Below are 14,082 nucleotides of genomic sequence, written 5' to 3'. Positions count from 1 at the left end.
CCAACTCCATGTTGGTCACGGTCGTCGACAAAATGGAAGAATTAAGAAAATGTATGAAGCGTACAGTTTGGGACAAGTTTGAGAGAATCATTTCTGTGTGTGGACTGGCTGCAAAATACTTTCCATTTAGTTTCACAGGGGTTCACAGCGCAGTCATCACATTCGAGGGCACAGGGGCAGCATTGTGAAGAAGGTTTTGCAATTGACAATTTTACATTTTTAGGGGAAGTGTTTGTCTGCAATGATCGTGAGAGTATAAACACCGAGTCATTTTAGTATCCCTGTCCGTAATGCATAGGCTACTTACCTTTGTTCTGACCAATTACATGGCCATGCAGTCTTTTGGGCTAAACTTTTTTTTTTTTTTTTTAAATCCTTTTTTATTGAGTTAATTTATCTGCCATAACATGTGTTAGGGGTCTCCCAAGTAAGAGGTAAGTAATACAAAATCTTTCTATTCTGTAACACATTCTCGATTTTGTTTTACCCTTTTGCCAAATAATGATTTTAGCGCTCCCTGCTGGACAAAAGGCAAAACACCCTTTTTGATAAATCCATTTTAATGGAAAATGTAAAACCCCTTTGAACTTCAATGTACAAAGCATGTAACACTTGCACTTTTTTAAAATTTGAAATTGAAGCAAGCCATGTTTTAGAAAAATACATCAGTGAATGTATATATGTATATATTTACACAGCATAGTAAGTTTTCATTTTTTTTCATTTAACTTCAAAAGGTCACCATAGTAAATCTTAACAAAAGAAAAAAAAGAGACAATTTTCTTAAATAAATTACAACCTTTTTTGTAAATGTCTCCATTTTACAGTGAATACTTCTTAATAAAATGCTGAAGTGTGTTATTTCATTTAGTTTTTCTTTTCTTTACATTATACAACTTTACACTGTTTACAATAGTTTGGCAGTTAATTTTCTTTTTCTTTTTCTTCCAAAAAGATATGGCAAGAGGACTGCAAAAAATCAGCAAGGATTTCCCAAAGAGTCCAGGCAGCAGCTGACATGTGTGTCCTCTCTCTCACAGTAACTGTCTCAATGCAGTGAACTCACAACCACACACACGCACGCACAATAATTTTCTCTCTCTCTCTCTCTCTCTCTCACACACACACACACACACACACACACTCTCTCTCTCTCTCTCTCTCTCTCTCTCCACTCAGCGCAAAAAAAAAAGAGAAAGAAAAGTAAATAAACTGTACAGGTCACATTTACATGAAGATGTAAAATGTTACAAAGATCTCCTAAAAAATAAATACATCACTTTATTTTTTGTTTTTTTTCCCCCACTGAAACAATATACAGAGAAAAACAGAGAAGAAGAGAGAGAGAGAAAAAAAAAACAACAACGCACAAACATACGTATAAACAAACAAGACGAAAACAAACACTTGAGAATTAGAGAAGAAAAAAAAAAACAGAAACAGAACAGCAGTGCTGTTGCTTTAGCGGATGATCGGGGTATTCCTCCTCTCCATCTTTTCATCGCTTTTCTCCTCTTCCTCCTCCTCCTCCTCGAGATCACAGTAATCCTGAAGCATCAGCTTGTTATACTGTTATGGTGTCAGTAACACGTGAATACCATCGTCATCTTTTCAGAATTGTTTTCCACATTTGTGTTTTTTTTTCTTTTTCGCTTAGAGTCTTGGCTTGGCACTGGAGGTTTTTCGTCATGATGCGAGGGTTTAAGTTAGTGTGCATATTTGTTTTTGGGGTGGAGGGCAGTCAGCAGGTGGGGGGGGGGGGGTGCTGGAGTGGGGGCAATTAAGTGTTGTAGGGTGGGCGGGTGGGGGGTAAGGGTCACGAGTTCTCCTCTTCTTCCTCCAGCTCTTCGGCGCAGCACCGTTTCAGTGTTCCCACGGCGTTCTTCACACAGTGGTAGAAGATGTTCTTGACCTGTTTTGAAAAACAGATGTTTTTAGGAGCAGAGTAGTGGATGGTTGTTCCTGAGGGTGGGTGAGAGAGCGAGAGTGAGACACACACAGAGAGAGAGAAAGAGATGGAGCCAGAGAAAGAAGCGATACAAAATGGTGGTCTGAAAGGTAAAATGTGTCCTAAATTACACTGCATTTGGCCGAAGCACAGAGCCATCACCAACGCAGGACAGTAATGGGCACACATTAAAAAGCAGCCATTACGCTTCTAAATGAATCCTGTGTGACCCATAAAAAACATTCACACACACACACACACAGAACACATACACACACACAGACACAAAAACTGTATGCACCCATGCATGCACGCACACACACTAGCACACACACACACAGACACAGACACACACACACACACACAGCAAGCTCCTGCAGAGCAGAAATGCTATTTTCTCTCATTAGTGGCAGCCCACACACTGCTGGGCTAAGCTAAAATGCATCACACAGTGAAAATGGCTGCTTCAGTAACCTCCAGTGTGTCGCCCCACCACATTACCATGACAGAGTGGTTACTTCCTCACTTTCTAGCAGAGAAGCTAAGTATATAATGTACATTCATTTGCAAAAGGACAGACACACAAAAAGAGACAGCATAACAGAAAAATGACAGTCAGAGAGAGGAATGGACAGACTGAGTGGACAGACTGACTGATGGATGGATGCATGGATGGGTGGATGGATAGATGCATGGATAGATGCATGGATGGATGGAGAGATTGATGGATGGATAGATAGATGAATGGATTGAGAGATGGATGGATGGAGAGATTGATGGATGGATAGATAGATGAATGGATTGAGAGATGGATGGATGGAGAGATGGATGGATGGATGGATTGAGAGATGGATGGATGGATAGATAGATGAATGGATAGATAGATGAATGGATAGATAGATGAATGGATAGATGCATGGATGGATAGATGGATGGATGGATGGATAGATGCATGGATGGATGCATGGCTCTACCTGTAGCTTATCTTCATAGTTGATTTCCTCTCTGGAGGAGCGCAGCTCCTGGGTGAGGCGGAAGGAGTGCACCACGTGCTCCGGGGACACAAAGTCGTTGATCACCTGGACACAGCTGTGCAGGTTCTGCACCTGCAGACGGGCACACAGAGAGAAGAGGAAGAGGAAGAGGTCAGATAGCTGTGCTTCCTAACAAACAAACACTATAATCCATAGTTACCTGGCCACAACACAAATCACAAAACAACTGTGAACTGTGTGACTAGAGAAGGAAAGTGTGTATGTGTGTGAGAGAGAGGGGGTGGGGGGGTCAGCAAGGGTGTGTGTGTGTGTGTGTTGCAAATACCAGTGTGCCAGAGTGTTAGCATGTATTTGTGTATAAAGTGTGAGTGTGTTTATAAATGTGTGTGTGTGTGTGTGTGTGTGTGTGTGTTTGCATGCTTGTGTTACCTGGTGCAGTGCTCCGGCGGGGATGAGGACGGAGTCTCCCAGGAACTGCACCACGGTCCAGCCCTGCACGCCGTGCTCCTGCAGCAGCCGCTGGCGCAGCTTCCGTGTCAGGTACCAGCCTTGCTCACGGAGAGGGTCGTGCTCCGCCGGCATTTCCACACCCTGCTCCTTAGCCACCTGTCACACACACACACACACACACAAACATACACACTTTAATGGCTTCTGTTTGAATAGAACTGTAAGGCTGCGACAAAAAAAATTAAAACTCAATTGTTGCAATTGATGCAAAACAATATGCACCCTTGCATGCTTAGCTTGACTGCATATTTATTTCAAAAGCATTACCCCTACGGCCTCCTTGACCATCAAACATAAAGGACAGAAATAGAAAAGCAAGCACCCAAAGAGACATATTTACATAATATAGCCATCATATACATATTACAATCAATCCAATGTCTCCAAAAGCATCTGACTAAGAGAGAACCCTTTCCTCCACTTGACTGGAGCCTGCTGGCTGGCTGAAGAGCTCCATATGAGGGGATATGTGGGGTGGGGTTGTGGATGTCTGTAATTTGCTGCGTGTCCAAAGGCAAGGTCACCCCCAGGACACAGAGTGGCCATAACTCTCCCCCCCCCCCCCCCCCAGACACTCTGGGCACGGAGGCATCCCGCCGGCCACCCGTCCATCTAACCAGCAGCGGCGTGCCAAGAGCAGCGAGTTCAAGGCAAGGAGAGTAATTAACATGTCCCCCATAAAACTCTCCTCGGCAGGGACGGCGTGTTTTATAAGGACATCCAGGGAGTGTGTGTGGGTGGGAGAGTTTGTGTGCGTGTGCATGTTTTTTTTTATGAGAGAGTATGTATATGCGTATGTGTATTGGTCTTTTTGAAAGACCATGAGTGTGTGTTTGCCAGAGTGTGTCTGCATGTGTGTGTGTGTGTGTGTGTGTGTGTGTGTGTGTGCGTGTGCATGTGCATGTGTGTGTGTGTGTGTGTGACGCGGAGCAGACCCAGACGGTCTGAAAGCGGAGTTATTAAGGACGGCATAACGAGGGCCGTGGGGAGGAGAGGAGCAGAGACAGACACCGAAGAGCCGTGATGAGACGGACGGACTGACCTTGTGCAGGAACTCTTTGATCTTGTCCACATCCTTGCTGACGTAGATGTGCCATAGCGCCCCGGGCGTCTCGCTCGAGTCCTTAAGACGCCTCTTCACCTGGTCGTCTAGATCCTCCTCCTCCAGCCGCTTCAAAACACCTGCACACACACACACACACACACACGCACAGACATGAGTAAACATCCTCATTAACCCAAACAAATGAGTAGCCCTGTTCAACACACACACACAAGTGAATCCTCATTAATGCACAATAATATACAGTGAACAGATGTGCACAAAAACATCATGAATAGGAAACACAACCAAAAATAATACATCCTACTGATCCACACACACACACACACATCCATTTACAGATACAGTCACACACACACACACACTACAGAAGCACCCTTCCCTTTCAGTGCACAGTGTATGGTACATGAATACAGACATGCACGTGTACACACACACGTACACACACATGCACACACACTCCTTGGCTCTTACTTCGCCCACGCATGCACACACACACACACACACACACACACACACACACACAGACTGATATCACACAGTCAGCTTAATTTACGACAAAAGCAGCAAACTTGATAGCGCCTTCATTGGTCTCCTTTGAAGAGCACCATTTAAAAATTAATATCGACAGAGAGAGAGAGAGAGAAAGAGGGAGAGAGCGAGAGCATATGTGTATGAGAAAGAGATAATGAGTGAAGGAGGGAGAGAGAGAGTGAGTTGGCGTCTGCCTTCTTTAATGCATTTCCCCTCCTGTCCGCCTGCCTGCTGTGAGACAGCTGCTATAAATAGCTCTGGAGGCAGCTTGGGAGGGAATGAGAGAAGGAGGGAGGGAGAGAGGGAGGAATTGAGAGAGAGAGGAGGGATGGAGGGGGAGTTTTGCTGTAGCAGAAGTTTTTTTGTGTGTGTGTGTGTGTGTGTGTGTGTGTGTGTGTGTGTGTGTGTGTTGTGTGTGGTGCGTGTGTGTCTCCAAAAAGGAGACACAACCCAGAGAGAGGGAAAATGAGAGGGGGAGAGAGAAAGAGAAAGGGAGAGAGAGGGGGAGAAAGTGTAGTATAAAGGTTCTGTGTAAGGTTTTCATTCTGTGTGGATTTAGTGGTAGGTTAGTCAGCCTATTGGGTCTATTCTATCTGCTCCACATTGCCTTGTTGTGGCCTGTGTGTTACGGCAATGCTTTGGCAATACAATGAGGTAGATAAGTATATATTTGTCATGCCAATAAGGACATTTTGAATTGAATTGAATTGGAGTGAGAGAACACTGGGAGAGAGATAGAGAGAGAGTGTGTGTGTGTGTGTGTGTGTGTGTGTGTAAGGGAGGGAGAGGGTTCTCTTCGGCAGCTTAGTGCACCAGAGAGGCAGTCGAGTCACCACTAAGCCACCGCAGCCTCCACACACCCCAGGCACTCCCACACCACCATCTCTCTCTCTCTCTCTCTCTCTCCCTCCCTCTTTTCCCCTCTCTCTTCCTCTCTCCCCTCCCCCCTCTCTCTCTCTCCCTCCTCCCCTCTTTCTCTTTCTCTCTCTCCTCCCCTCCCCCTCTTGCCCACTTTTCTGCTCTCTTTCTTCCATCATTCTCTCCTCTTCCCCCTTCCTCCTCTCCTCCTCCTCCTCCTCTTCCCCCTTCCTCCTTTCTAATCCCTTCGTTTTCCCTGACACAGCGCATCCCACTGCTCTCTCACCTTCAGGGGACAGTGAGCCCACACTACTGCCAATGAAAGTGCCACCTCACTCTCTCTTCCCCCCTCCCTGTGTCTGTGTGGATAAATATATATATCAGCGTGAGTGGTTTTAAATGACTGTGGGTATTTTTAGGCCCTGCTCATTTAACTGAGCTGAACAGAAAGGGCCCTTTCTTGTCTTCTGCTCAGATTTATATCCCGCAATTATGGTGTGCTGGAGAGACGGGACTGACTGAGTGAGTGAGTGAGTGAGTGTGTGTGAGAGAGTGTGTGTGAGAGAGTGTGTGTGCATGTGAGAGTATGCACTAGCATGTACTGTATGTGTGAGCAGCTGTGTATATGAGTGTATGTACATGTGTGTTACATTGCTAGTGTGTGTGTGTACATGGTTGTGTTTCCGCTAGTGAGTGAGTGAGTGAGCGTGTGTGTGTGTGTGTGTGTGTGTGTGTGTATATGTGCACGCTAGTGTGTGTGTGTGTGTGTGTGTTTCTGCTCTGCACCCGCGGCTCCTTCCAGATGGCCCTCGTCAGCCTCACGTCCACATTCCAAAAAACTCTTAAATGTCTGCAGCATGTTTCCCTCTCTGTTCTCTCTCTCTCCACATCTCATCTCTTCCTTCCTTTCTTTCTTTCTCCCTCTCCCTCTTCACATCTCATCTCTTCCTTTCTCCCTCTCTCTCTGTTCTCTCTCTCCACATCTCATCTCATCTCTTCCTTTCTCTCTCTCTCTCTCTCTCGAGGAAGGAAGGCAGAGGCGGTTTGACTGTTTTATGTTTATGAAACACGAGGGAAACGAGGAGAGGAGAGGAGAGGCGGGGAGGGGCAGCTTTTGGGCTTTTTTCTCTTTCCAAGAAAATGAGTGCTTGACCTAGTTCTGCACCGTGAGAGGGGCAGAGGACTCTTCCCCCCCCTCACTCCCCCCCCCCCCCCCCCCCCATGTCAAATGAAAGATGTCTGGGAGAGGGGGTGTGTGCTCGGCGTGCCGTGGGAACTGAGCTGTACCTGTTTTGGAGAGGACGCCGTTGCCTTTGGCCACGCCCACGTAGACCAGCACGCTGACGATGTCGGACACCTCCATGTGCAGGTTGGCCGTGCCGAAGTCCTGCTCCTGGGAAGCGGCCACTCCTGCTCAGACACACACACAGATTTTTTTTTTGAGTAATTTAGGACTTAATTTAAACGGCCTCTTTACTGATGTGGACACTTCAGTCAGTATGAAGATAGATTGCAAGAATGGAAGTGAGCCATACCGGTGTGTGTATGTGTGAGTGAGTGTGAGTGTGAGTGAGTGTGAGTGTGCGTGTGAGTGTGCGTGTGAGTGTGCGTGTGAGTGAGTGCGTGTGTTCTCAAGCCAGACATTTGAAGAGAAGTGTGACCTTGGCGGGAGCTGGTAGTAGCTACACATGCAGTGTATATATATGTGTGTGTGTGTGTGTGTGTGTGTGTGGTGTATGCTGGTACATGTATGTATATGTGTGACTGCTTAAACAGTGTGTGTGTGTGTGCGTGCACTTATGTGTAACTGACAGCCAGTATGAATGTGTGTGCCTCTCAATGAGTGCGAGAGTGTCTGTGTGTGTGTGTGTGTGCACTTATGTGTAACTGACAGCCAGTATGAATGTGTGTGCCTCTCAATGAGTGCGAGAGTGTCTGTGTGTGTGTGTGTGTGTGTGTGTGTGTGTGTGTGTGTGTGTGTGTGTGTGTGTGTGTGTGTGTGTGTGTGTGTGTGTGTGTGTACCGTATGCACAGCACAGTCGGGGCCCCAGGTCCGGCCGCACAAAAAAGGAGGGCAGATGGGAGGCCAGGTTGAGGTTCCCTTCAGGGTCTGAGTACTCAGGCAGGGGTAAGTTCTTCATCAGGTCATCATACCTACACACACACACACACACGGACAGTTAGGGAGGGAGCGATAAAGGACCGGCACAGAGAGACCAATAAAACGTCTTCCCACCATGATGAATTTGGCTCATCTAATGACCCTACATATATTTGGGTAGTGTAAGGGGGGGGGGGGGGGGGGTGTGTGTGTGACAGACTAATAAAGATAATAAAAAAAAACTCATAGATAGCCCAGCGCACACACATTCCTAAGGAGTAGGAAACACACACACACACACCCCCCCCCAAACACTCAGATATAATGAACACCACCCATCTATTTGTTTTTTGGTACCATGAGTATTTGCTCTATGAGTGATTGTACATATACGTAAATGCACCAGTAGTCCCTCGGCACAACGCCTCTAGACTCAGCAGCCCCCATGCTGACATGACACCCCAGCGATAAAGCACCTGTTGGGTGACCCATAGGCTCGCGTAGGACAGGCCTCCTATACGTGACTGATGATATACACCACCCGTATTGTGTAGATGTTTCTGGATAAGTCTCCTCTGCGTGTGATTGTGAACGTAACGTGACTGTCTCTGGTGTACCTTGATGGCATGAGGGCCATGAACTCCTCTCCTGAAGGCCAGTCCTTGAGCCGGTACACCATGGGCTCCCCGTCCTTCGATTTGGGCCGTTCTGTGGGCAGAGGGCACAAGATGGGGGTTGAGGGGGGGGGGGGGGGGTACGCAGAGCGAGTTTGGCACTGATTGGTCAAATGTGGTTTTCTCTCTCGAGGGAGGGGGGGTCATGTGACTAAGTGAATTTACAGTAAAAGGTCAAGAGGTTAAATTCCAGCATATTCTCATGAATAATGCTTTCACTGCAGTGGAAGGCTGTCATTTTGATGAATGTTTAATTATCAGTGTAATTATGGAGTATAAATCTACAGTATGATGGCGTAAGTGTCTGAGTTCCCTGTGTGTATGTGTGTGTGTGTGTGTGTCCTTATTGGAGTGTGTCTTGGTGATAACACAGTAAAGCAGAAGACAGCTATGTGAACTCTTTCTTTTCTTTTTTACATTTTTTGTGTCCATAACTAAGATACACACACATTGTACAAACTATGTAAAAAAAAAAAAAACAAGAGCTCACTCGTTAGATCCTCGAAGCCATCCCAGAACTCCTTGATGCCTGAGTTGGAGACGACCACGCTGTCCTTGCAGTTGAGGAGGTCCCCTTGGTGGTCAGCAAACTCCTGGTTGAAGGATTCGGCCTTCCACAGGCTGGCGTTCAGCTTCTTATGCACTCCAGACACCAGCACAGGCTGATGGGAAAAACAAGAGAGAGGGAGGCAGAGAGAGAGAGAGGGAAGGGAGGGAGAGAGAGAGAGCAAATAAAAACATTAGGAGGGGGAAAAAATATTTTTATGCGACATCAGAATAGGGGTTTCCCAGAAGTCATCAAGTGGGGAATAACTGCGACCTCCATAAACTGAAAAAAAAAAAAAAAAAAAAGCCATAAACGTCCCAGCATGAGCTGCTGTCAGGCAGACAATTCCGATGACGACTTCAGAAAACACTGTCAGAGTTGCAACCCTGGAGCTGCAAGCGGAGAGGAGCATAAGCAATCTCCAGACCACAGGAATGTCGCTCAGTCACGGAGCTCAGTTCCCACCATCATCACCATAAACCTCCCCCCACCCCCACACACACCCCACCCCCAACCCCACACACATACCCATACCCACCCCCAACCCCACACACATACCCATACCCACACCCACCCCCACACACATACCCATACCCACACCCACCCCCACACACATACCCACACCCACCCCCACAACATACCCACACCCACCCCACACACATACCCATACCGCCCCCACCCCAACCCCACACACATACCCATAACCAACCCCACCCCCACACACATACCCATACCCACACCCACCCCCAACCCCACACACATACCCATACCCACACCCACCCCAACCCCACACACACCCATACCCACCCCCAACCCCCACACACATACCCATACCCACACCCACACACATACCCACCCCACACACACACCCACACCCACCCCCAACCCCACCCCCACCCCCCCACACACATACCCAAACCCATACCCACCCCCACCCCCACACACATACCCATACCCACACCCACCCCCATACCCACACCCACACCCACCCCCAACCCCACGTGTGTGTGGAGAGAGACTGACAGGTCAAGGAAGAGCTTCACAGGAAGCTGGCCCAAGTGAACTTTTCATGCCAAAACATAACCCATCTTTCAATTAATGTGTAATGATCACAGTTCAACATGGGCTACACTGTGTGGCTATACTAAGTAGTATGTACTCTTTCAAACACAAGTGCTCACATTCTCACACACACATAAACACACACACACACACACACACACACACACACACACATAAACACACACACATTCTCACACACATGCACACACACACACACACACACACACACACACACACACACACATAAACACACACACACACACACACACACACACACACACACACATAAACACACACACACACACACATAAACACACACACACACACACACACACACACACACACACAGAGAGAACCCTAGTTTGGACCTTAACGGCCAAGACATGACAAGAATTCCGTGCGTGTTCCCAAAATCAACACGCTGGCAGTGTGAATGACTGGCGGGGCGCCTCGCTAACGCGGACACACAAAGCTTTTATTATGGCCCTGCTCTGGGATCAGTCCTGCAGCTGCTGCCGCTGCCGACGCTCTCCAGTAAGAGGAACTCCATAAATGTCACCAATGAGTCATGGAGGAGGAAGAGAACATAAAGACCAGGAGGTAGAGAGAGAGAGAGATGGAGATTGGAAAAGAAAGAGAGAGTGTAGAGAAAGAAAAAGAGAGCGAGAGACATGGAGAGAGATAGAGAGAAAGAAAGAGAGATGCAGAGAGAAAGAGGGAAAAAGGAATGCAAAAGAGGGGCAGAGGAAAAGAGACGAGACAAGAAAAGGTACAACACAAAAAGGAAAGCAGAGAAAAAGTAGATACAAAGGAGAAATAGAGCTAGAGAAAGAGACTGAGGAGAAGAGGAAAGACTGCAGAGATCGAGAAAGACGCAGAGAGAAGGAGAGCGCTAGGCATACGCTATGTGTGAGTAAGGGTTAGCAGAGACAGTAGAGGGAGAAGACTGCATGTCTCTCAGCAGGCAGGGATCCCCCCTCACCCACACCAGCGTCTGGACTGCAGGCCTGCTGCAGCTGCTGTCTCAGATCTGCACACACAGCAGCTGCCTGCTGAAAGAGAGAGTGTGTGTGTGTGTGTGTGTGTGTGTGTGTTTACCGTCAGCAAGTACACAGCCTCTGCAGTATTTTGTGTGTGTGTGTGTGTGTGTGTGTGTGTGTGTGTGTGTACATGTGTGTTTCACTTTGCAGCTGCTCAATAAATGTCTAAAGACCTCCTAGCTAAGCATGAATGCAGTGTATGTACAGATATTTGCATACACTGAGTGTATACACAGACGTACACAGAACTGGTGTGCATGCACATACGTACACACACACACACACACACACACACACACACACACACACACACACACACACACACACACGTGTATTTGTATAAGTGTAGGCCAGTCCAATGAGCAGTGGGATTAGCCAGTATTTGCTTTGTCAGGCATATGAATCCAAAGAGTTAAAGTGTATCTCATAGAGAAGCAGCTAGGCTAATAGGTGAGAGCTACTTTCTCTGATGTAAAGCTGTCTGCTCAGAGACCTGTGTAGCGCTACCCAGGAGGGGGGAGAGGAGGACATGACTGCACTCAACCCAGGAGGAACAGCTATGCAGATTTCAACTGAGCTCCTTTGCAACAGCAACCCTGTCGAATGTGTATGTATCTGTACAATGTTTCTCTGGTTGTGTGTCTGTGTGTAATGTATGTGGCTGTAGTGTATCGTGTATGAGAATGATATTGATGTGTGAGTAATTCTTGTGTAATGCTTGTGTCTGTGTGTGTGTGTGTGTGTGTGTGTGATGTTTTGTACATCAACAGCACCCACCTGGCCTTGCTTCCAGCACTCACGGAACAGCTTCCAGTTGCCAGAGTTGCGGTGGTCTTTGAGCCAGAGCATCTTCTGGCCGTAGAGCCAGCAGTGAGGGGTGTCCGCGTGGAGCTTGGGCGCCGGGGGCTCGTCCGGGATCGCTGGAGGCTTCTTGCGCTCGGGGCCTCGGGGTTCCTCGGCAATGGGCTCCTGCTTCAGGGCCAACTTGGCCCCGCGGCTCGCCGGGATCTTGTTTTCCACCACCGAGGCGATGATGTCATCCAGGATGTTGGGCATGCTGCGGCCGCTCTTGCCGGTCTGGGCAGGAAGTAAACAAAGTAAACTAATGATGTCGAGGCAAATACGCAGGCAAATTAACAACAAGTTGAGTTGAAACTTGTGTGTGCAATCATGTGAGTAAGAGTGAGGGTGTGTGTAAATCTGTGTGTGTGTGTGTGTGTATCTGCAAGGGGCGTACCTGCGAGGCTGCGGAGTAGACGGGTGCGAAGGCGATGCCGGCGTCGGTGGAGCCCAGGCGGAGCTTGCCGGCGGTGGTGGTGAGCAGGTCCCTGAGGGTGGAGCCCTGCTCGCTGCCGGTCGACACCAGAGACGTGGCTTTACAGTGCAGCGCCTCCACGGCCTCCCCCACCTCCTCCTTCACACTCTTCCCCAGCGTCGCCTTATTCTCTGCACAGGGAGGGAGAGAGAGAGAGGGAGGTGGTCAAGGAGGTGAAGGGAGATGGGATCTGAGCATGTGTGAGTGTGTGTGTGTGTGTGTGTGTTTGTGTGTGCATGTGTGCGTGTGTGTAAGAGTGTGAGTGTGTGTTGGTGTGTGCATGTGCGAGTATGTGTGAGGATGGAGGAGACGAAGGTCAAGGTTTTTGCAGTGAAGTAGGGCCTGTGTGAGTATGTGTGTGTGTGTGTGCGTGTGTATGTGTACGTGTGTGTGTGTGTGTGTGTGTGTGTGTGAAGGAGAGTCATGTGTTCATTATAACATTTTGTGTATTTGTTACAATACAGTATGCAGAGCTGTGGCTGGCTATAATCTTGCTGATTTCATCTGTGCATGCGAGTTTGTGTGTGTACAAGCCATATGCTGAGCCAGGAACACTGGGTGTGTCCATGTATGGTAAGGAAATTTTTGGCAGGACCACATGGATTGTGTGTGTGTGTGTGTGTGGTGTGTGTGTGTGTAAGACTTTAAGAACAGGTTTTCCTCAGGACCACCGTGTGTGAGAGTGTGTCAGACATATGCTATGCAGGAATATAGGGCATATGACCATTTGTGTGTGTGTGTGTGGTGTGTGTGTGTGGTTTGGGTTTATGTGTGTGGTACTTTGCTGAGGAGGCATATATTCACTGTCGAGTCCAACAGTTTTCATTAAAACGTGGAAACTGATTCTGAACACACAGAACGACGCTGCACCACACTGCAGAACAGGGAATCACCATCTCCACTTACGAGACAGTATCAACCACTGGCACTTTGTGTGTGTGCGCGCGCCAGAGAAACGTCTCCAACACTGACCAGAGACCAGCTGCCAGTGGATGCCCTCAACCACAGGACGAGCCTGCAAACATCCCTGTCTAGTCGGCCAGAGAAGAGCCCGTATTCTGCAGAGGGTCTACTTGGCATTGGTGCATCATGCATGGAAAACAGGCTTTATAACACTTTATATTACATACCCTATGTAGGTGTTACACAGCATAAGTGTCAGGTGCAACATGCCTATTGTCAATTATATTCTTTAGTGTGACCCAAACAATAATAGAATAACATGATGCTCTCTTGTAAACCTCTAACACTGATTCTAAGCCTAAACCCACGTTAATGTGCCTTTGTTACTCTGCACCGTTCATAATGGCCTCATTACTCAATAGCAAGCACGATTCTCTGTAAAGTGAAGCCAAATATGCTTCTGCAGTTGTAGGCAAAGTGGCTATGCTGTATATCTATTTGTGTGTGTTGTGTGTGTGTGTTGTGTGTGTGT

The 14,082-nt window shown here is 47.7% G+C and overlaps 1 protein-coding gene across 1 annotated transcript in view; it reads right to left on the bottom strand.

The window, feature by feature from the left end:
* Positions 1-542: 542 nt before the first annotated feature.
* jmjd1cb (jumonji domain containing 1Cb) overlaps positions 543-14,082 on the bottom strand; it is a 145,271-nt gene continuing 131,731 nt past the window's right edge. Inside the window, exons 19-28 of the mRNA XM_031560884.2 lie at positions 12,570-12,778; positions 12,110-12,409; positions 9,174-9,345; positions 8,627-8,717; positions 7,932-8,062; positions 7,196-7,318; positions 4,496-4,635; positions 3,373-3,549; positions 2,923-3,054; positions 543-1,912 (exon numbers count right to left, since the gene is read on the bottom strand). Of these exons, the coding sequence (XP_031416744.1) occupies positions 1,817-1,912; positions 2,923-3,054; positions 3,373-3,549; positions 4,496-4,635; positions 7,196-7,318; positions 7,932-8,062; positions 8,627-8,717; positions 9,174-9,345; positions 12,110-12,409; positions 12,570-12,778 (1,571 nt within the window). The 3' untranslated portion in view covers positions 543-1,816. The remainder of the gene's footprint in view (positions 1,913-2,922; positions 3,055-3,372; positions 3,550-4,495; positions 4,636-7,195; positions 7,319-7,931; positions 8,063-8,626; positions 8,718-9,173; positions 9,346-12,109; positions 12,410-12,569; positions 12,779-14,082) is intronic.

The sequence above is a fragment of the Clupea harengus genome, chromosome 23 (genome assembly GCF_900700415.2).
Source record: "Clupea harengus chromosome 23, Ch_v2.0.2, whole genome shotgun sequence".
Lineage (NCBI taxonomy): Eukaryota > Metazoa > Chordata > Actinopteri > Clupeiformes > Clupeidae > Clupea > Clupea harengus.
This window is presented reverse-complemented; position numbering and strand designations above follow the sequence as displayed.